The 24391-nt window shown below is 37.6% G+C and overlaps 3 protein-coding genes and 1 long non-coding RNA gene across 4 annotated transcripts in view; 1 reads left to right on the top strand and 3 right to left on the bottom strand.

The window, feature by feature from the left end:
• Positions 1-247: 247 nt before the first annotated feature.
• LOC131677627 (pre-mRNA-splicing factor 18) lies at positions 248-1767 on the top strand. Its single transcript, XM_058957524.1, has 2 exons — positions 248-524; positions 582-1767. The coding sequence occupies exons 1-2, from the start codon at positions 462-464 to the stop codon at positions 1569-1571; spliced, it is 1053 nt and encodes a 350-aa protein (XP_058813507.1). The 5' UTR covers positions 248-461; the 3' UTR covers positions 1572-1767.
• Positions 1756-3090, bottom strand: LOC131677628 (uncharacterized). The gene is made up of 3 exons (XM_058957525.1): positions 2784-3090; positions 2341-2714; positions 1756-2288 (listed from the first exon to the last, which is right to left on the bottom strand). The coding sequence occupies exons 1-3, from the start codon at positions 2884-2886 to the stop codon at positions 1902-1904; spliced, it is 864 nt and encodes a 287-aa protein (XP_058813508.1). The 5' UTR covers positions 2887-3090; the 3' UTR covers positions 1756-1901.
• A 10975-nt stretch (positions 3091-14065) lies between these two features.
• On the bottom strand, positions 14066-15078 carry LOC131676308 (uncharacterized). Its single transcript, XR_009303117.1, has 3 exons — positions 14973-15078; positions 14712-14911; positions 14066-14649 (listed from the first exon to the last, which is right to left on the bottom strand). It is a non-coding gene; the product is annotated as an uncharacterized LOC131676308 (long non-coding RNA).
• Positions 15079-18025: 2947 nt separating this feature from the next.
• Positions 18026-24391, bottom strand: part of LOC131677621 (cadherin-99C) — a 462625-nt gene continuing 456259 nt past the window's right edge. The window contains exon 12 of the mRNA XM_058957516.1: positions 18026-19025. Within this exon, the coding sequence (XP_058813499.1) occupies positions 18872-19025 (154 nt within the window). The 3' untranslated portion in view covers positions 18026-18871. The remainder of the gene's footprint in view (positions 19026-24391) is intronic.

Here is a 24391-nt window from a genome sequence, read left to right as displayed (position 1 = left end):
TTCAAAGAGAGTTTTGACAGTTGACTTTTAAGCCGTAATCATATGTTTGTCGAGAATTGCACCAAACAAGAAAATAAGATGACCGATGGTGCTAATAATGAAACCTAGTTGGCGCGTCATGCAGACGTTTTGACCAATACTGCACTTTCCTACAGGGCACACATTTTTGACATTGACAGATTGATTAATATCTATTTTTATAATTTTTATTTACATACTGACTTCGCTTGAACCTGATTTCGGCGATTTCGCTTGAACCTGAAACTGAGTCAGGTTCTAACCCCAACTGCTGTCAGTTCATACATTTTGACAGCAGTTGGGGTTAGGAACTGACTCAGTTTCGCTTCAAACGAAAACCACATAATATATGAAAACTTTTATCACTGTTGCATAGAATAATTCTAATTATTACTCGATCTTATTTTTTTACTGATCTCACGTGCTTACGGCCTACGAAAATCATGGATATATTAAAGGCAGAGATCGCACGCAAACGCAAACTACTAGAGGAAAAAAATCTGGTTGTATGTTAACTCCCATTATAATTAATAGAACTACGCCTAGCAAAAGTTTACTTTCAGGATGAAAAGAAAAAGTTCTTCAAGCGGGGTGACCTGATTGCCCAAGAACAGGAAGAGTATCGGATCAAATATGGTCAGCAAGTGAGTGGAAGCGGCGAGGCAGCAGCAAGCTTGAATGATGGCGAAAAATCACCCACAAAAGATTCAAAGTACGACTTTCGCAATTTACCTCGAGCTGAGGTTATTCGCAAGTTACGAGAACGCGGAGAGCCTGTTTTGTTATTTGGAGAAAGTGAGGTGGATTCGTGCAACCGATTACATCAGCTAGAGATCTCCGCACCGGAAATAAATCGTGGATTCCGTAATGACTTCCAGGAGGCAATGGAGCAGGTAGATGAGGAATTTTTGAACGAAATATTAACATTGAACGGGCAGCTGGGAGACGCGACCAAGGGTAAAAGCTCAGATGAGGATTTTGCAATAGACGATTCAGTTACGTACGAATCGATTCAGGAGATGGCAGTTCGTCTTGGCAGAAGCGGAAAGGAACACGACATGCTAGTTATTACAACAGTGATTCAGTTTATGTTAAAGTTGTGGAACGATAATCTGAACTCGGGTACCACAGCAGAACGTACTGCAACAAAGTGGAAAATTGCTCGGGCGACATTTGAACAGACACGCCTTTATCTAAAACCTCTGCTGAGAAAACTGCGTAACAAAAGCATTACCGATGACATTCTAGACAGTTTGACTGACATTACAAAGAGTTTGCTCCGGCGGGACTACATCCACGCGAGCGATGCTTACCTGACGATGGCCATTGGCAATGCTCCGTGGCCGATCGGTGTTACCATGGTTGGTATCCACGCTCGAACTGGGCGGGAGAAGATTTTCTCCAAAAATGTTGCTCACGTAATGAACGACGAGACGCAGCGCAAGTACATTCAGGGACTGAAGCGACTAATGACCAAGATGCAGGAATACTTTCCGACGGATCCGTCACGGTGCGTAGAGTATGTCAGCAAGAAGGATGCTAAGTTTAATTGATTACACTATCAATAAGATTATGTTAAAAAAGCATGTTCAGGAAGAGCATTTTGTTTTATGAAGCTTGTTCCGGGTTTATGTATCATTTTCCTTCGGACCTACATCTCGAATAGAGATAATTGGGTGTATCAGGCGTGAAACTAAATCAGACTTATTGGTAAAAAATCTCCAAGGATGAAAGATGTATTCCGAAAATATCAGGCTTTATTATAACACAGAGAATGTAACATGTATAATCTTGATACTTCTGTCAGAGAGCCGTATCCTTACAGAGACTATTTTTTTCGACGTAACAAATGACTATTAAGAAATGCAATTTATATCGACGATTTACTGTAGCTCTCTAGCCCTGGCAGCTGCCCTTTCAACAGCGTTTATTAAGGTAGCCCTCATCGCTCCTTTCTCCAACTCATGCACGCCATAGATAGTCGCTCCTCCAGGTGAACAAACTTCGTCCTTTAGAACTGCCGGATGTTTGCCGGTTTCGAGTACAGTTTTGGCAGCTCCCATCACAGTTTGAGCAGCCATTTTTAACGCCATTTCTCTGGCGGCTCCTTGTTTTACACCACCATCGGCGAGCGCTTCGATTATCTCATACACGTAGGCTGGACCGCATCCAGTCAAACCCGTTATTCCATTCATTTGCTCTTCCTTTACTTCGAAAGCAAGGCCCAACTGATTGAGCATGAATTTTACTTCTTCGTACCGCTCGCCCACCTTGAATTAGACTAATTACATAAAAAGCATTAACAATAACTTGTATTTTTACCGTTGAGTTTGTGGTGCCGAACTTGGCGCAATAAATCGTACATCCCTCTCCAACCTGCATCGGGGTGTTGGGCATCGTACGTACAATTGGTATGTTCAAGCAGCCAAATTCATTGTTTAATCTTTCTAAAGTAACTCCGACCAAAATTGATACCATTATCTTATGACTGCAATCAAGGCCACTCGCCCCGGCGATTATCGAGCTACGGCACACAGGCAGAATATGAGGTTTTACACAAAGAAATAAAACATCTGCCTGGCGCAAAACTTCAGCATTGTCAATTGTGAACCTGTTCACATTTAGGTTACTCCAACGTTTTTGCAAATTGATCAGAGATGTTGCGGATACGATCACTTGGCTAGCCTTCAGCACACCTGATTGGAACGTAGAGAAAATAGGTACTCGAGGGCAAGTTTTTGAAATAAACGATAACACGGACGTACCTTTAGACAATAAACCAGCGGCAATAGCATAGGCCATGTTTCCACCGCCAACAAACCCCACATTTAATTGGGACAAATTCCGGCCGCTATCCGAACTACTCATTCTAATGTTGTGCTGTATAAACAAGATACGGTAGCACGAGATTCACACAATTATTTATCTTTATTTAACAGACGTAGCTTGTTCAAACAAAATGAAATTGTCAAACAATTTGATATGAACCAGCGATGCCAAAGATACTGTACTTATGTCACAACGTTGTGTAATCAAACATTTAACACTTCATAGAGGTAATTAATAAATATTTAATTATGATTGATAATACATATATTGATTTAATAAATCAATTGGTAAATTGTTATTCAAAATCACATGTAGAGGTCGCAGTCGTTTTGAAAATGCTAAGTTCTCGTAAGGTACATCGGGGCAAGTATAGCAATGTGGGGTAATTGGAATAAAAGCCTGAACTTTTTTTTTGTTATCGCTGTCTTCGGCTTTAAGGCTAGTTTACAGTTCGGAAAACGTGTCACGGTATTTGGGTCTATGTGTATTTTAAATGGAGCTCGGGATTTCAAATCCCGTGGCGTGTAATAAGTCTACACAAAACCTTCCCTGATCAAATCCCGACACAAATTCCGTGATCCATTTCTCGAACTGTGAACTAGCCTAGGGGCAGATTAGAAAAACTCATAGTAAGAGAACTGCGGAGAAAAAAACAGCATTTTTGGCAACGTATGCCCCCGCATTGTATGGCAACACGTCCAATGTTATAAGGATAGGCAATGTTCGATTGGATTCGTTTTTTGACAGCTAAACGCGAATCCAATCGATCCAAAATGGAGTCTCCACAGTTCTCATTCTAGAGTTTTCTAGGGCAGATCACTCTAGGAATGTATAACAAATTTGCATCAAATTAGAAAAAATGCATTTAATTTCCATTTTTTCATCAACTTTGCACTCCCTCGCACAAAAGTTTATTTAACAATCGTCCTACGCTGATTCACTTTGTTCGACGTTGTGTTGAATATTGGCTCTCAAACGTGAAACTTATCCGATCGACGCGCCAACTAGATTTCATTATTAGTACCAGTCAAATGATGATGAAAATATTTTCATGCATTGATTATGTAGGACGGTTGTACTATTTTAATTGTTTTAAGATAAACAATACATAGTTCCACAAAAAATTTAATTACAGGTGATAAGAAAAAACTCGTTCTTTCGTTTGGCACCAAAACATTCAGTCGAACTCGATATTTTATTACGAATTATTGAGATCCGGAATTATTTTTGGATTGTTGAGGTTAGGTCGGTTGATTTGGATACGGGAAATACTTAAAAATTGAATTTATCAGTGGATAACCTCGACTTTCAATACCAGCACTCTTTAATCCAGTGATTTTCGCAAGCTATCGTGTTTTTATTGAGATTTCAATCTCTAAATTTTATTTTAGCATAAACTGAAACCGGAAAAACGAATTCTTACTGGTGTATCAAGAAATTTACCATCAAGATATTTTTCAAACGTAGGAAACATATTTTCTTCATCAATTTTTCTTTTCATTAGATGAAATCACATTTGATTATAATTTTGATTTAGTTTATGAATTTCAAAATTTAATTTTCAATGTGTTTTGACAGTTGAAAGTAAAAACATCATCATTGCACTTTCATGCCATCTTGCGGTCTACATCCAGCTTTAGATCGCGAATAGGGCTAGTTTTTCTGTAGGGTTTTGACGTCTTACACGCAACGCAAAATACATTGCACGCAACGCAAAATACATTTTGAATTTCTATTTTCATGGAAATAAATGCATTTAATTTCGCTGATTTTTCAAAATGCATCACAAGCTAGGGGCAGATCACTCTAAGAATGTATAACAAATTTGCATCAAATTAGAAAAAATGCATTTAATTTCCATTTTTTCATCAACTTTGCACTCCCTCGCACAAAAGTTTATTTAACAATCGTCCTACGCTGATTCACTTTGTTCGACGTTGTGTTGAATATAGGGCTAGTTTTTCTGTAGGGTTTTGACGTCTTACACGCAACGCAAACAACATTGCACGCAACGCAAAAACATTGCACGCAACGCAAAATACATTATGAATTTCTATTTTGATGGAAATAAATGCATTTAATTTCGCTGATTTTTAAAGATGCATCACAAGTGATCTGCCCCTAGGTAGCTGCGATAATCAACACTAAACTGGAAAGAATCATGGATGTTTACTGCGAATCTGAAAAGGATGGCTGTAAAGCTGCTGCTGGTGGATGCAAACACGCCGTCGCATTCATTTTCTTTCTGTATGAAAAATACAATGAACCATCGCCGACTGAGTCTTCTTGTTTATGGAAGGTTCCGACACTGGCCAGAGTCGATGAAAATATCGATGGATTTAGTCTGGTGAACTATATTGGTTTGACAGTAATTGAAACAGCAAGAAGTGGCAGTGGAAGATTCATGCAACTGCTTCTTGCTAACCGCCCAGAGAATCATAGAAATACGTATTTGAAATATCATCTGCCATACCCGCGAATGGAATCATATGCAATGCATTGTCTGGTAAGCGATTTTAAAAACACACCGAGAGCTAAATGTAACGCCGTAGCATTTGTTGGCTTCTGCAAAGCAAATGAAAAGCACAACATGCCATGAAATTGAAAATGCGACGAAAGGGCAGGATTGTTCGTATTGGTGTCTTTTTAAGTTTGGGCGAGTCACAGCCTCCAGGATTTTTAATTTACCGAGATGGCGAACCGCTGACGGATCTCTTGTTAAATCCGTACTGGGACAGCAAACTGTTTCAACCGAAGCAATGCAGAGAGGTTTGCGCTTAGAGGCAAAGGTAGTAGATATAATTAAACGGTACTTTTATAATGTGAGACGATGTGGATTATTTTTGAATCGAAGATATCCTGCTTGGGCGCCTCACCCGGTGTTATCAACGCAACTACTATCTTCGAGATAAAGTGCCCAAGTAAGAAAGAGAACGTTAAATATTATGTAAACACGCAGGGAGAACTAACGGATAAAGTTAAATCGCAGACACAACTACAGATGTTGCTCTCGAAGGAGTAGAAACCCAGAAAAATTTGTTGAGTTCTATGGAGAAGACCAAGATATTGATTATATTTCTCTTCAGATGAAAGCAAGTTTAAAATTTTGGTCGGATAATATTTTTGACAAATTTGAACAATTTTAAACAATAAATATACATGCGATCTTATCTAACCCTTCAATTATTTAATCAGTTTTCCCTGCAGATTAACTAAGCCGGCCACTACTTTCACTATGTTGTCGCATTTATCAAAAAAAATTACTGACAGTTCAGCATGGGGAGCAACCATTCGATATTTTCTAAACCTTCTTATTAATCGCTCGACGTATATTCGAACGCTTGCTATTTCTTTAGATAGTATGGCATCGTTTTGAGAGAGAGAGAGAATCATCATTTGAAACACTCGGAGGTCCAATCAATAACCAGGGAGTCCAAAAACGAGACAAAGTGAATAACAAAGATAATGTCGTAACACATTTTTGTTAGGACAAAATCTCTCTGCTACATATCTTTGTTGCTTACTTGAAACAACAAAGACAAACATCATGAATATATTGTCGCCAACACGACCGGCTAGCAACAAACGTATATCGTATTAAGAAGACGATGAGTAACGTGTTGCATTGGCTATGTGTTCTAACATTTCAAGCAACGCTACATCGTGGTGTGTGATCTTATCTCCATTAGGCAATCCATGAGACGTTTCTGATCAGCTGATTATTTCTTGTTTACTTATTCTGACGTTACTCCGAGGGGTGCGACGTCCGACAATATCGTTGACTCGATCCAACATCAAACGAATCGGACTAACAAAGTTATTTGTCGGACGAGTTTTTCTGTTCGCAGGAGTAGACTTGTTGACAGAACCCACCGCTGAATTGTCAAACAAACGTCTAATGGATTGCCTAATTCTCTCATCCTCTCAATAAGATGTGCCTTCGCTGCTCACTTGCAGTCGATGTTTGGGATTTTTTGTATGTTTTGAAAAAGTAGGTTGGTTCGTTATGAGGAATATAGTTTTAAGAGCATATATTTTTATGCAGGTAGGGTGATAAGCTTATTTTTTTACTGCTTCTATTATCACTCTACTCATTAGAAACCATTGGTTAGAGCAGCGTCTGCCACCTTTGCTAGTGCTATAATTGGGGCATTAGCTTGCAATTTTCGCTGCGATCAAACAGAAGTATTGCACAATTCTCAGGTCATGTTTGTTATTACATTGATTCTTTGGGAAGAAGCAATGCTGATGCCAATTTATACGCATTCCATCGATTGCAGGTCGCGTAATTATTGAAATAGTGCGGCACCCTTCCTTCATTCCGAGCAAAGTGAGAACGACGCGATGACCATCATACGTTGATACCACTAAGTTGTAACGTGCTTTAACATTCAGGCGGTAGCACTCAATTGTATAATACAACTGGCAGCGTTATGTCCCAACTAAATATTTGTTAGAATAGCTGTACGAAGTTATATTTCAATAATAAAGCACTGTTTGTCAAAACAATTGTTTCTTATATCAGTGTTATGGAAACCAGTTTTTCGTTTTATGAACAATCTGTTTTAAACCACCCAAGCATTATTGTAATTGTGCCTTTCTCATATTTAACACAGTTAAAAAAATCTTAAAATAATTGGCAAAATCCTCGTATTGAAAAATCTCATGTGGTCGCACAGTGGCGGGTTCCCGAACAAACCAAACCAACCACCAAACCAAAACTGTTGCTTAATCTGGCTGAAAATCACATGTTACGCTAATTTTGGGGTGGTGAGTTCATTTTCAATGTCTAAAGTTATAGAATTTAAGAAAAAATTTCTATACAGTGTTATCGAATCTTTCTTATTAGTATAATGCCATTTTTCTGATGAATTTATTTTACTGATTAGCTATATCAATAACAATGTAATAATATAACTAATAAAACTACTTCCAATCTCTATATAAAGTGTTTGTTTATATTTGATTCACTTGTTATTTGGCGCTAATCAGCATGCACCTCCATACGCATAGAAATAATTTTTAATTTCAACAATATTCTGTATTGAAATCAACTAAAAAAATGTTTGTTTCCCGGCTAATAATAAATATTGTTTACAACAATTTTTTTATTGAATTCAATGAAATATTTTTTTGGTTTTAAAAGAACACAGATTTTTTTGGAAATGACGAAAAATTGTATGAACAACAATTTTCATTTGCTAAATCACCCGTGTATGTTGGTTGAATCAAAAATATTTTTGCTTTTCTCATATAGAAAGGTTATGCAATCACTCTAAAAATCGTCAAGCTAATCCCGGCCCGGAGGGCCGAATGTCATATGCCATTCGACTCAGTTCGTCGAGATCGGAAAATGTCCACACAGCAAATTCCCATATAAACTGAAATGAAAAATTCGCAAAGGGGGGAGTAAGGGAAAATTTCAAAATCGAATTTGCCTTTTTGATGCTAAATGACTTTAAAATGCATAAAACGTTGAGATTTGATGAAATCTCGAAAAAAAAAATTTTGACCAAAAATTGACTTTTTTGGACTTTGGCACCTTTTTGCCTTTCTCATATAGAAAGGTTATGCAATCACTCTAAAAATCCTTAACCTAATAATTTTTTTGACTTATTTAGGCGTAGGTAGGAATTTGCAATGAGGGGTTGCTACTTCAAAATTGAAACTAGTTTAAAATTTCTTAACAAGTTGAAAGTTTTCGGCAGGGTCAGGACCCCCCGGATCCTCTTCCTTGATCCGCTGCTGGTTTCAAGCGATGCTTCAGTGTCGACACATAGCATCTCAAGATCGTGGCTGTCGATCCATTGTATGTATGTGCAAATCGTACTGAATATGTAATATTCATTTCCACCGTTGTATTGAACATAACCAGCCATGGAATCGTGCACCACTAGGTGGATTAAAACAGGTTTTCTTTGAAATAATACAGCAATGTTTGAAACAACAATATTTATTTGTTGAGTCGAAATAAGATATCTGTTGAATGTATTACAGGCCATATTCGATTTTCCGTAGTCTCGATTATCCGTAGACTCGATTTTCCGTAGAAAATGACTCGATTATCCGTAGTCCGAAGAAATTGTTTCAATTTTTCGCATATTATGTTTTCACGTCTATCATTGTTATCAATTACAATGATACAGTTTCTGAAAGAATTAAAATATTCTAAAAAAATATGAAATCTTCATAGAAATACAGAAGTTTTACTTAATTAGCATATTATTTTGAATTCGATGCGATGACTTACATATTTTCGTACACCAATCGATTACAATTGATACTAGCTACAGTTATTGGAAAACCAGAATTTTATGTTCTCACAAAATATTCACAAAAATACGTGGAAATATAGAAATTTCGCATTTTCAACAAATAACTTTTTTTGCTATCGTAATATTTAAATACAAAAATCCATAGAAATTGATGTCAGCTACATTTCCTGGAAGCACAAAATTTTAAACTCTTGAAAATTACAATAATTAGGAAAAAATAAAGACATTTTATTTAATCAACAAATATTTAAATTCAATTCGGTGTGCTATGAAATTTGATGCACCTAATCAATTGGCTACAAACTACATTTTCCTGTAGATGCCTGTGATTTTCTGTGTAATTTTTAGAATGAATACAATGACTGATTTTGTGAGCCCCGTTGTGTATTTACGACTGACGAAATCTGAAGATATTTGTTTCAGATTGTTTGGCACTATCTAAGGTATGAAATAAAACCCTAAAATACTCTTCGGAATCAGTCTATTACCGAATCAGTTTGAAAAAAAGATTGAAATTTTTTTGATACTTGAGGAGCATCGGCATTTTGAATTCTTAACACACTTACGCAAAGGCTTTCGTTTTGATTCTATCGTGTAACATAGGGGAATTCAATCAGAAGACGTTGTCTTAAATATGGTTGACAAGATCGGCTCAAAAAGCTGACAAACTCTGTTGTAGAAAAAATTGGAAGTGGACAAACAAGAGGACGAATAAAATGGGATCTTCACTGTAGTCAGTGTTGTGCACCGCTTTGAAAAGAACAGCGCTAATAATTTTTTACGAAGTAGATGCATTGAACAGCCTTTAACCTTCCGGCAGTCGCGCTAGTGCACTGAGTGCACGCTGCTCTGAAAATCTAGCGAAATCGTTTTAGGGCTCCAGCGGCTGCTCGTTCAGTGGGTCATAAGTGCGACTTCCGGAGGGTTAAGCGACTCGGTAGATTGCCGAACAATGGCCAAATGAAGATCCTGGATTATGTTTCCACCAAAAAAATAAGAGAAAAAAGTTTACTGTGCGACGATGTATAACAAATTGAATAATTTAATGCGTTTGAACAAGCATATTTATAGCTAAAATATCAAAGAACCAAGATTCAACTAGGTTCTGATTGACTCGCTAAATAATATCTCTAGAGCACATGATGACGATGATGATACTGCTGCTGATTCAACAACGCACGCTTCTTGGTGTCGTGCGCATAAAAAGTTGGGCATTTTTGATATTCGCAACGTGTGCAGAATTCATCCGCTTAAGAAATCCATGTTTCAAAATTGTGCAATGCTGGTTCTTTGTTGGACCAACGTTAGGCGACGCCCAGCAGACCGTTCAGCAGGCGGCCATTACTGGATTTGTGTTGAATGGTTTTGAATCAAAATTTTTGGGCTTATCAGTGGAATCTAGCATGTTGCTTCTCTTAGAGGATTCCCAAAGTTTTGTTGTTGTATACAAACCAGTGGTGCGTAACTTCAAATTCAGTTGTTATTTCTGTCTGAATTCACCGAAACATAAGTATATTAATCCAAATTAATCAAACACAATACTTTAAGGTTGCACAGAGAATGGGCAAAATTCGAAAATGAAAAAAGCAATTTTTTCCACACCGTGTGTTAGATCTTTATAAAAATCAATCAGCTGTTCAACCTTAACATAAAATAAGTTAGCTAAATAACTTATTACATGTCTTACTTTCACTTTATAGAATATAAAGTGATCGATATTCGTCCATAAGTCAAACATTAATGCATTTACCATAGGTCAAACATTGAAGCATGTACCTTAGATACTGTTTTTCAACATATAACAAATATATTTCATGAAGAAAAAAATTTTTTTTTTATTCGATTATCCGGACGATTCGATTATTATTATTAAGCGAAATTTTTCTGCACCTTACGGATAATCGAATCTGGTCTGTACTTCTAATCTTTGATTTAACAACATACATAGCTGGTTCAAAAAGATTTTACTTTTTTATACATATTTGAGAAATCAAAAATATTTTTCAAATATTTAATTTATATTTGATACTTTCTACATTTATAAAATTTTACCGTTTACTCTAAGTAATTCTTCTATTATTGGATGATTAGTTGCTGCTTGAGCGAAGAGTCATACGAATGAGTATCCGAACACTTTTGTTGTAGTACACAAAGGGGCCAACGGAAATTAAAAACCTGACAAAGGTATGAAGGTCCTATATTCAATACAAAAAACACAATATATACAAAATCTATTTCCTTATTGCAAACAATAAATAAAATAAAAAAATATCTGATGTTTTCTCCAGGTATTTATTTCATAAACGAATTTCACCTCAAATCGTGTACGAGCTGCAGAGAACATAAACTTGAAAATAATATTCAAGAACAAATAATAAATTACTCACCGATAAAGCACTCAACCGTATCTTCGTATTACTGAAATCCATCCAAGATATCCATAGTTGTATTAGCGGACACTTCTTTCACCACATGTTCGGCAATTTTTACGACGAACATTTAACTTTTAATTTTTAGCAAAATGGTGGTAATTGTTGATAACGCTAGCAATATACAATATCTGCCAATATTTTTGTTGTTGAACCGACAATATATTTCAAATAAAAAAAATGTTTTTTTCGGATTAACAAACAAACATTTTTGATTTAACTTTAAGTGTTTTTATATATAAAAAATCGAATTGTTGAGTTGAAAAATGATATATTTGATTCAACTATGTACACGAAATTACTCTGCGTGTACAAGAAAAAATTCAAAAATGTCGTTATTCACCGTTAAATTGAAGCATACCATCCCGATCAGAAGAGGATAACAAAACAATAACATTGTTTTAACTATGGTTGATATTTATAACAACTGGAGTTATATTCAGATAACGGAATTGAAAGTGGATTGCGGATAGTTTTCTATACTATCAATATTATAACATAATCTATTATGAGACCACCAATTTATGAATTGATCGTTTGTTACAGGTCACTGTCATTAGATGATTATATCTAATTCTCACAGAATACCTATATACTCTTGGAAAAAAATTATATCTCATTTAGTTTTAACTTTGATAAAATCATATCAAATTTTGTTACAATTTTGTTACAATTAGCCAGGTTTTTGTTTTATTTTTTGTTATTTTAACAACTAACCAGCCGGATCTATAACAGGTTCTGTTTCAAAATATTTTTGAAATAAATAACTCCAGGTGTTATAAATCAGTTATGCCCTTTTGATTGGGATACCACCTTTATAGAAATCCAATCTCACAAATTGCAATATCCTAAGTTCTACGGATAATGCTTTACAACTATTGGTGCTCAAATGAAAGGTAATAGTCTCAGTTATTAGTCGTACTTGTTTTTGTGAGCGACTTTTGCCTAAATTGAAAGTTAAGGACCATCCATAGATGACGTGGCATTTTTGAGTGATTTACAACACCACCCTCCCCCGTCGTAGCATTTCGTCACAAACCTCTAAATACTCCCCCTGGTAATTACGTAGCTTGACGGTAACCCTCCTCCCTTGACCCGTAAAAATACAAAAAAAAATAAAAAAAGATGTTAGATGAAACGGGTAAGGTTGTCGTAACATCAGGTCAACCCCTATTCCCCTTTAAAAAAAGACCCCCTACCCCCCCCCCTGTCTTCACACATCATCACAAAATACAAAACTCCCCCATATAATGCTATGTCATTTATGGATGGTACCTTGTAGGTATTTAAAAACGTTGTTGTTTATAAACAACATGGGCATGAAGAAGTTAAGATCAATATCAATTTCAGAAGCATAAGAATTTTGTCTACTCCCGATTTTATAAGTCAAATGAATTCGACCAAAATTCATGTTCATGTAGTGTCACAATTCAAATCAATTCCTCTGATGATGGTAAACTACACTGCGAAAATTTACGATGACGCAAACAGCCATGGGCATGCTGGACTTGGAGAATGTGATTTGCGACGGCAACATTCGGAACGCTATCGAGAATCCTGTTGGAGTGACGAAATTAACAGATATGCGTCAACGTAGGCTTATATGATAGCCTGATGGAGTTTATGAGATTTAAAAATGTGTAAATGATAATTAATCTAAATAATGAGAAATATTTATTAGACTATTTTTAGGGACTATAGAAAAATATTTAAATAGCTTCGGTTTATGAAATAGAAAAAAATAAACTATGCTCCCTTTGGTCAGATGATGGAGCTGATAAAACAGGCCGTCACTGTAATAATATTTCAGTTGAATAACGTTTTCAATCACACTTCAACTGATTGTGTCCATCCATGTTAATGGTTGGCAACACAAGAATCACACAATTTGCATCGAAACTTAAAGAAATATGCCAAGCTAGAATGAGTAGTAATTATTTACAGATAAGTTCTATTAAATTCAATCCATGATTAAATTTTCATTAAATTGTTCTATGATTTGCTAAATGAACGTCTATATCTAATGAAATTGATAAGCAATCGTTGAAAATCACTATTCACCGTCCGAGCAGCGTACACCAATAAATGAACTACCGAGCCGCCTGCGAGATGCGCATACAGCGCAACGACCAAGAACCCATATCTGCTTCAATAAAATGTCCCAACAAAAGTTTGTCATGATCGCAAGGAACTAGGGACAAAAACAAAGAAGAATTTTGTTGCTCTTCTGTGTGGACAAGCGTACTGAAACACGCATGGTTGTCACGAATAAACTTTCTCTGCAATGTATCATTCTCTCACAACACATGCAACATTGCTTTATCTCAAATTCTCTTTGTGTGTACATTTCTTGCTTCTGAGGGTTGTGTGTTGCTGCGCGACAGAACAAACTGTATGTCGCATACTGTGTGTATCGTTTGTTTTGGTGAAATAATCGCAGCAAATTGACTCCCTGTCAATAACCCTCCTTTTTTGCTATATCTCCTGCCACATTTTTGAACACGCGATCTGCCAACACTTTCATACCCTTTCGAATGTCTCAAATATTCTGATTTGTTTACGATTTTCTGATCACTCGCTTGCCCATGGAATCCTTTCGAGATAAAGTTTACCAATCCACATGGTGTACACGAAACAAGATATTTGATTGTGTTACACGACTTGTACTGAGAATACGGAACCGATTGAACTATCGGGTTTGAAGATTTTTGCACCTGGATTTCAAAACAATCAGTAATGCTATGAACGCTGCTGTATTTACGAAGGAATGCCACCGGTAATTTTTTTAATATCTTCTGATTTAGGCTAAAACACAAGCTCTTCCATTTCTCGAGCTATTTTTGGAACACCATCACTGAAAATTTGAGAAATCCGCGAGTCACTTAAACCAAAAATATCCAACACATACAAGCTATTTTCTAAAATACCTAAGTAACGCATTGAATGCACTTTCATGAGCTTTTTGTTGAAGCTAACATATCGAAACTTTTCCTCACTTAAATGTTGTTCAGCTTCGAATTCATACTCGAGTGTACGACTTGGCAGGTACTCGCTCCGAACTGATGCCTGGGTAGTGAGTAAGGATGAATAAGTTGAACCTGGAATTGGAAAGCATATCGAATCTTACTAAAAAACTTCATAATATATCTTGTTTACATACACGAAGTGGGCAACACAATCGGCGATATTGGATGTGTCCTAGCTGCTTGGCCAGAAATGACCGTTTGAGTTTTTTGGCTAAACTGCTCAATCCCAGTTTGCATGGCTCAGAAGATGATTCATTTGTGTCGGTGATTGTTGAGTGGTCCACTAAATATTTTTCATTGTGCAACTTAACCTTTGTAGCAGTTGCATCCAATCCTTTAAAAAGATAATTTAAATTAATGGTAAGTTTCAGGGATAATAGATATAAAGTCTTTACATTCTATTTCAAAATCATTATCACCAAATGTCGATGACTGCAAATTCCGCACAGGATGCTTCAGGGAGTCAGTATCAGTTACATTGTACATATACTTCTCTGTCACTATTTAAAATAAATAAATATAAATTAACAAAAAGAGAACACAAATAATGTTACCTGGATACAACAAATTTCGATGGGGGAGGATATCTTTGGTTAAAATGTAACGATGAGTATTCTTGTGAGCCTTCACAGTTACTATTTGAAGATCAGTTACTTGGAATTTCGAAGAAATTAAATTTCAGAATGTCCCGTTGCTAATTTGTTTTTCTCACATCAAAGTGGTTTTGACACACATAGAGAACCTAGGGGCAGATTACTTGTGATGCATTTTTAAAAATCAGCGAAATTAAATGCATTTCTTTCCATTAAAATAGAAATTCATAATGTATTTTGTGTTGCGTGTATGACGTCAAAACCCTACAAAAAACTTGCCCTACATTCAGCAAAACGTCGAACAAAGATCAGGGTAGGACGTTTGTTTGTTGTTGTTTCTGTGAGGGAGTGCAAAGTTGATGCAAAAATGGAAAATAAATGCATTTTTTTTTAATTTGATGCAAATTTGTTTTACATTCTTAGAGTGATCTGCCCCTAGTAGAGAACTCTCCTTCCAAGATTATCAGGCATCGGATTTTCTGGATATATACCTGCTCTCCGTAGCCAAAATTTTCTCCGTTCTTCTTCCTTCGGCTTTTTGCCAACCGCACAATTTATCACACAACACGTCATTTTAACCAGTAGTTTTAAAAATGATATCACCCTTATGGCTAAACTGTTTTAAATTTTATTTTTGCGTAGTTTGTTTTGCATCACTCAACAATCTGGTGTGATAATAACAAACTATAGTGCTCTAGGTTGCCTTTATTTTTTATCACGGGGATCAAGATGTTCTATATATCGTTGTCCTAAAACGAGATTTAAAAGCAATTAAAATACATTTTTTCAATAGTTCTGCTTTTTCAATTCGAAAAAGAGACTCAAAATAATATTCCATATCAGGAAATGTAATAACCTGCATACCCCTAAAGATCTCTATTTCTACATTTTTCCCTTCTGTGTCCATTAGAAAAACTCATAGTAAGAGAACTGCGGAGAAAAAAACAGCATTTTTGGCAACGTATGCCCCCGCATTGTATGGCAACACGTCCAATGTTATAAGGATAGGCAATGTTCGACTGGATTCGTTTTTTGACAGCTAAACGCGAATCCAATCGACCCAAAATGGAGTCTCCGCAGTTCTCTTTCTAGAGTTTTTCTAGTGTCCATAACCCCAACAGCTGATGCACTGACGTACTGGGAATAGATTGAACTCTACCCGAAATTTTCATCCGTAGAGCTCTACTCTTTCTGGAAGTTTTCGTCCTCGGATTTTTACGTTCCGGGTACGTCTGAGCTACTTGTATTTGTTTCGTTTCTGCATTCTTTCCGCGTTTGTTATTTTTATATCGCTGTAAAGTTCTTTTTTTGTTTCTTCTTCCGTGTAATCATCTGGGATGCTCTTTACCAGACCAATCCTCTACTTCCAGATCATCGCTACGTATCCTTTCAAGTTGAATTTTGTCAAATTCATATTGCTTACCTTTAGGGCCTCCTGCTCCGATGAGTGGGTGATTTTAAAGTGGAATTTCCGATTACTTGTACATTTTTAACTCCTGCGTCGACTGGGTGTTTGGGCGTTGGTTTGTCGTAGTCGACCGGTTCCAGGAAAATCGTTTCACCGGTTGACCAGTTATTTGATGTCACTGTTAGAGTTTTGTTCTCCTTTTCTGAACTTCGTCGGGGTTCAATCTGGTTTTTCGATTCTGTTTTGTATTGCTTCCTGGTTTTAATTGGTGCTAGCGCAAATTTTTTGGTAAATCGGATGTAGGCTGGCGTATTGAATGAGGTACTATTCACAATACTTTCGATAACGTATTGTCGTGCGGTTGTCATACAGGGTGATTTATCATGAGTTTTTTTAAACCAAGATAAAAATTAAAAAAAAATAAATCACGAAATCTTATTATCGCTCGAAAGAACATTTTTTGTCATTTATTGTTTAAAAAACATTTTTTTAAATAATGACCATAGCAGCGCTTGAGGTGGTCCATTCGAGTGTTTCAATTTTTGATCAACATTTCAAGTGGTATCTGGCTAGTTACTCAAGTAATGTTGGCTCAATCGTTTCGGGCTTATCCACATGGATTTTTGATTTCACATAATCAATCACAAAGAAGAAAAATCTAGAAGTGTGATATCGCACGATCATGCCGGCCAATCGACAGGTTCACTGGGAGATATTTCGCCGTATTTTTCATGCGATAATTCCATTGTTACATCACTTGTGTGGCTCGTGGTGTCATTTTGTTGAAACCAAATGTTGTCATCAAGGCAACCCGCATGGAAACGGAATTCTAAATCAATATTCAACGGAGCTAAACTCATTCGTTCACACTACGTGTTAAAACGTGTTTTAATGCTATCTTGATGACATTTTTCTTGTTGCTAATTATTATAACGTGTTATAACTCTGTAGTGTGAACATACACACTTAATTCAGATCGGTAATTTCCCAACAGCCGTGAAGTCAGAAAATTGAGATACTGATATCTCAGCAAAGTGACATTTTTTTACTAGTTTTCGGCATAATATTATCCGAGTCTCAGTTATCAAACGTCACATTTACTGATATCTCAGCAAAAATATTGTTAGCCGAGATCTCAGCTGTTGAGATTTCGGCAAAAGATGCAAAAAAGCTGAGATTCGGTAGAAAAAATTAAGTGTGTATTATTACACTATACCGGTGTATCACCATGCAAAAACGAAAATGCTATTAGAAACAGATTTTGTTGATTAGCTTCAAATGCCCGTACACGAGCATTTAACGTATCTGGAATTGTATGTGATTCCGTCATTACTCGCCTTACACAATCATTACCTCTCAGTAATGACATTACTACTGCCTCGGGTAAGCGCCTCTGAAGAAGGAACAATATTATTTAGTAAGTTTCGAAAAATGAAGCAAGTCAAAATTTAAATAATCTCTTCTGGATGGATTTTATTTCACATAGTATTCAGCTTTTTACAATGCATTGAGTAGAAGTCATCCTTATTCGTAATATATGCATCTTCTCTTATCCTAGCTATAAAACTGCCATCGTATATTCGTATTTGTCAACAATATAGTTGCGGTAAGCAAAAATGCGTAACTCTAAAATTGGTCTAACACAAACAGCTTCAGTTCCTGGAAAAATCTCGATTCGTCTCCGTCCTCTAGCCGATCGTTTTTCCCATAGCTTTCATTAAATGTTATTCTTCTAGTGCATCTAATTTTACTTCATCCTACGCTTAGCTATTGAATGACTCAATATGTACAATGAAAAAGCTTGTTGCAGCTTTTTCTACTCTAATTTGTTTTAAAATTCCTACCTTTTTACAAGAACCAGACTTGTGTATAGTAAATTTTTATGTATAATGTTTTATTATAAATATATCATCATAGTTTGTACGGAATTATTATAAAGTTTGAGTAGAGTTTTATTGGTGGAAATCACATAGATTTCGGTATAAAATAATCGTAGAAAATGCCACTAAACTTTTTACATAAAAAAGTACTACAAAGTATCGTAGAACAGGGGGGTTAAGAAAATATTGCAACTAACTATGGATCGCCTAGTACTATCCAAAACATAAAAACGAATTAAAAAAATAAAATAACTTACATCTACGGCAGTTGACCTATACTCGTTCCGAAATGGCTTCTGAAAGTTTAACTTTACACACATTGTACCAGATTCTCGATAGTTATTTAAAAAAAAATTGAACGTTAACCACAGCATGTTCAATGAAAAATTATTTGCGAATTCTTCCCAATAGTTCTACAGTTCGGTTGTCGTTTCGGCATCGGATCGGTCCAAATCGTTTAGGTACGAGAATGGGAGCTGGTTGTAGTCCCGCTTACCGAATGTCACATTCTCATTGGTAGGACTCGCATGGTTGAGCTGCGGTTGAGATTGCAAGTCGCCGTTTTGTCTAGAAGAAATAAAACGTTAGATAAATTAAAACATAGAGTTCAGACAAGTAAGAATATTTTTTTTCGAAAAACAATCAGATGATTTCTCTTTAGTGGAGAAAATTTGGATAAAAACAATTTTTTCTCCATGAAAAAAAAATAGTTTTATACCACATTCGCGCGTATAACCACCTTTGCGCGGAAAACCTAGAACTATATTAGTTATGGAATTTACGTTTCACCTTCGTCTCATCAGAATCCGACACTAACTTAGTGACTGGACTAAGCTAGAGCCGGATTGACGCTAGCTCCAAGAAACGAATACACTATCTTTGAGCAAACATCTAGTCCTGCATGATGTCCCGCAAGAAAAGGAGTTCTTATTAGGCTGATGAGAATTAATGACATCGAAACTTGGTTTGGCTTAGCAAGACAATGCAATATGCATTATTTCGGCGGAGATTTGGCACGTTTGAAATGCGACGCAGCTATTGTCGCAATAATAAATATGCATCCTAGATCGACACTTACTATTGCAGCCTCTGGAGCCAGCCGGTCATCTATAACAAGCTGTCGAGCTCTACGTTGATCTCACAATCTTCAGTTTCCTGAAGAAGAGAGGTGTTTGGGAAAGGATTTCGTTGCCAAACAATATGAACTCAGCTTGAGCCGGAGGTGAACATAAGCAAAGCTGCTCGATCATCTTGGGTACTACAACGATAACACAAAACTGGGTGGAGAGCCAATTGGTCCCAACTCGCTGTTGGGTTGGGTCGCTGTGTCGTCACCGACCCGCATTAAATTTTCGTGGGTACTTTCTTGCGGACCGGGCCCATACAAACGGTGGAACCGCTCAGAATTATAACTGAAATGGACATATACAAATTGTTGGACTCGAAGGTGGTTGTCGCAATCCATGATTTGCTTTAAAACGCACACACACACATATCACGGATTGGGGCAGAGCATGTAGAAACGCCAATGAAATTTATTGTAGACAGATTGGCAGAGTACAACCGATCTAACCAATTTTCAAACTGTCAGTGGCTGTTCTTGATGCGAGATTGTCAAAGTCTGTTATCGAGCACCATTCAATTCTGATAACTCATAAAGGGCTAGTATTGGCCTCTTCAGGTTGCGGTCGTATCCCAAAATGTATCGACCGTTCATTTCCTTCAGATTGACGGAAATTCTTAATCTGGCAGAGACTGATGAATGGCGTAGGCTCCGCGCCGTAGTAATGGAAAGATCCGACAACTGCGAACGTCGTTGAGTACAAGTTCTAGCATTTCTGCATCCACGCACCGACATTTCGCCTCAAGAGAAAGAGAAAATAGTGGATACTGTGGAAGAACTGCGTCCAATTTATCTTCAGCGCCACATCGTCGTGCAGCAACTGGTGCAGTTTGAAAGATTTTTGAAGTGAGTAGTGTCTGGTGCACAGGTATGTAGACATGTAGAGGCTCCTTTAAAGAGGAGGTACTCAACGATTTGGAAGGTGATTCTTTACGATGTCTACGGGGATGTATTCATACAAAAACATTGAGAGATACTGCAGAGGAGCAGTTGGGATTAGATATGTGGTCAACTTTTATCCTTTTTGGGCGACTTAGGAACATTGCGGATGGACTGCAGATTCACGAATGCTTAACAGGTGTCCTTCGGTTTAAAGTTCCTTGTTATTTTTCCAAAACAACACTGCGTAACGAAGCTTATCGTTAATTCGCACCATCGGTAGTACAGGCTCTGTAATGCCAAAACGTCGGTGAATGAAAGACGCCAAACATTTTCACGTATCAAAGATCAGTTTGCTCAAACAAGCCAGGAAGCAGTGCCAGTGGTGTAAGGTTTACAAAGCCTCCTTAGAAATCCCCAGAATGGCTAAACTTCATCGTACAAGAACATCACACGGCAAGACCGCGGTGAGGTAAATCATTCGGTAGAACTTTTCACCTGTTTGAGGTGGCTCTACGGACACTTGCTAGTCGCGATCTCGTAGAAAAACTTCGTCAAATCTATATTTCCAAAAGGAGCTACTCATAGACGAATCAATTCACCATTTACACCGTATGTGTGGGGATCTTGGGAAAGTACAGTTCGATTGGTTAAGCGCGCAATTGCATCACTGTCCGTCGAAACTCTGCACACATTGCTTATCGAGGAGTCTATTGTCGATTCGAGATTCGCGGCACAAGAAGCTCTTACCTCGAACTGTTTTACGATGTTAAGCACCATCGGACTGATCAAACAAACAATTCTGGAATCGCTGGATACCCCCCGACGATTACTAAACGCACGCAATTATTTGTTGCTTCCACACCCTGGTTATATTGGAGACCTGCTAGTGGTGGTGGAAGATCGAATTCAGCTGGTTGAGTAGGGTGACCTTATCAGGCGAGTTAAAATCCAAGACAATTAAAAAGTTAGGCAAAAGAAGCGGAGTCAATAAACTGTCGATGTACCTTTTCAGATACATCGATAGCGGCAAGAGTTTGGCCCATAGCTTGATCCGGTTCGACAAGATCTCACAATTTTCGTTTTTTTTACATGCTCACTTGTCTCTTTGTATTTTTTTTAAATTTATTTTATTTTATTTTTTTTTTCAAATATAAGATCTAAACTGTAAACATGGCAAAATTGAAACAAAGAGAAACATGTGAGCAAAGTGTGGGGAATCTTCCCGCTACGGTCTAATCCAGGTGCGGTTGTGTTCATGAGAGATTGAGTTGAAATCGATTGGAATTTATGAAAAGTGAGGTGGAATAATCTTACAAACACTCTCTAATTTCGAATACGTATATGTACTTATTGCAATAGCTGGCCAAAGAGAATTATAATAGCGCCATTTTGGAAAATTTGATAGTGTAAATCCTGGCGGATATCCGCCGGTTACTAGATTTTCTCCAAAGCAGACTACAGATCCTTCATATGTCACGTATGTATGTCTCATTGATTCTCTTTTCAGTTCTCTTGTGTAGTATAATTGCGTTTCATGCGTGCATTATCGTTTAATGTATATTTATTTGACAGAATAGGCAGTATCCGATTAGAGTGTGTCCCTTTTGTTCCTATTGTGCTTGTTTTCAATTAGCGTGTTTTTCCGTTCCGGTTTGCCGAAAAACTATAAAAAGAGTTTATATATTTACTACCGGATTCATTCGTTGCCAGGTCTTTGACGAGTTAAGACGTAATAAAATTTGCGAAAACAAAACCCGCGTGTTTTCTTTAGACACTTGTAAGAAAATGCAGTTAAAAAGAGAAATTACGAAAGTCTGCTTCTTAATTTCGTCCAGCTCAGAAGTCAAAAAATGCACCGTTTGTGAACAGCCCGCAAACAAAAAAAAGTACTTACTGTCGTGTCCGGGTGTATATGTTTCGCATTTTCCAGTGAGAAACACCACTTTGTCGCTCAAAGCCAATCACAAGACTGACACATTTTTTCTCATTTTATTTAAACCTTAAATTTTCTCTATGTTCTTACTCTCTCTCTCTCTCTCTCTCTCTCTCTCTCTCTCTCTCTCTCTCTCTCTCTTAGTCCTTCTCTCTCTCTCTCTCTCTCTTCCTCTCACAATCCCTACATCCTCCTCTGCCTCTACACTTCATTCAAAAATATTGTATAAATACATGTCATTTAGTTTTGCTGGTTTCCGAATCTCTCTTCTCGGCCTTTCCGATACGTTGTTGCTTACGTTTTGCTCGGTCGTCAGATTATGTGGTTGGCTTTTAGTTGCAGCTATGTTGCTTCCATCGACTGCCATAGATCGAGAATGGTCGGCGTCAGCTTGTACGTTGTCTTCCGCGGTATAACCTTGGATATCCGAAGCTACTGGAACCCTTTTCACATCGCATAGGGTGATGAGCCTATTTGCGCCATGTTTCTATTATCACCCTACCCATTTGAAGCCGTTGGTTAGAGCAGTGTCTGCCATCTTTGTTCAACGCATTGAGTCAAATGGTAGCGCAACAATAGGGGCACTCGTTTCGAGCTTTCATTGTGCTCAAACACGAGAATTTTACTGTTTTCAGCGCATTTGTGTTATTATATTGGTTCTTAACAACGAAGCAAAGCGGTTGATGTCAATTTTTACGCATTCCATTGATTGTAAGGCAAGAAATTGCCGAATTAGTGAGGTACCTTGCTTAGTATGGTGAAAATAGGCTCATCACCCTATATTGCGGGATAGTTGTACGCCGCTTTCGCTCCGAATTACCACCTTCGCTCCTTGCCTGGTCAACACCGTGTATTTCTCGTTCGAGAATGTCGGGTCGGTTTTAGTTCGCTGAATAATCGCAACAACAACCTTATCACCAACCGTAATTTCACTTTCCCTCGCTCCTCTATGTTTATCGGCGTATTGCTTACTCACGAGCTTCGAATATGCATCTTTCTCCCTCATATCACTTGTATCCAATACGGTCTTCGATTCCCACAAACTAGGAAACGTTCCTCGGTAGCGCCAACCTACTAGCAGCTCGAATGGCGTGACTCCTAGTCGTGAATGGTGTTTACGTGTATTGTGAACATGGGTGTATTCCTCTAGGGCCTCTTTCCAACTCTTTTTTTCTACTTTTGCAGCCGCTAAAGCCTTGATTACGCCTTGGTTTTGACGCTCTATCGCACCGTTTGATTGTGCGCTGAGTGGAATGGATTTCTGCACGCTAACTCCTTTCGCCTCCCAATAACCAGTGAACTCGCTGCTCTGAAAAGGAGGTCCGTTGTCGGACTGGATTACTAATGGGAGTCTCCATACCGAAAAAATCTTACAAAGCGCAGCATTCGTATGACGAGCATCTGTGGCTTTCATCTCGACCACGTGTAAGTATCGCGAATATGTGTCTACACACATCAACAAATAGCCAGAACCACAACCTTGGATGTGAAGAAAGTCAATTTGAATAATCTCCCAGGGGGCGTTAGGAAGTTGGCGGCTGCATAGTGGTATGGGTGGATTCCGTTTCGAAATCACAAGACACGTTTCGCATTTGGCCACAAAATCTTCCGTTTCCTTCGCCATGTTAGGCCACCAAAAGAACTCTCGAAGAATCCGTTTTGTTGCTCCACATCCTACGTGTCCCTGGTGAGCTGCTTCCAATGCCCGTCGTCGCAAACTAATCGGCAGAACTATTAAATGATTTTTGAACACTAGAGGATCCAGAGTACTCAAATACTTCGCTTGAGCTTCATAACGCTTTAGTCCGCTCGTCCATTTCCCGGATTCGATTCCGTACCTTACTTCACAAAGTTCATCATCGCGTTCCGATGCTAGCTGGATTTCCGACCACGAAATACTCATGTTTCCTGCATCCAGTGAAAAAAGCATATGCTTGTCGTTGTCCTCGTCGAATGGTTCGTCAACCTGTGATTTGTCGATGAGCCGAGACAGAG

This window comes from Topomyia yanbarensis, chromosome 1 (assembly GCF_030247195.1).
Source record: "Topomyia yanbarensis strain Yona2022 chromosome 1, ASM3024719v1, whole genome shotgun sequence".
In the NCBI taxonomy this organism is placed as follows: domain Eukaryota; kingdom Metazoa; phylum Arthropoda; class Insecta; order Diptera; family Culicidae; genus Topomyia; species Topomyia yanbarensis.
The sequence above is the reverse complement of the archived record's forward strand: the minus strand, read 5'-3'. Positions and strand labels throughout refer to the sequence as shown.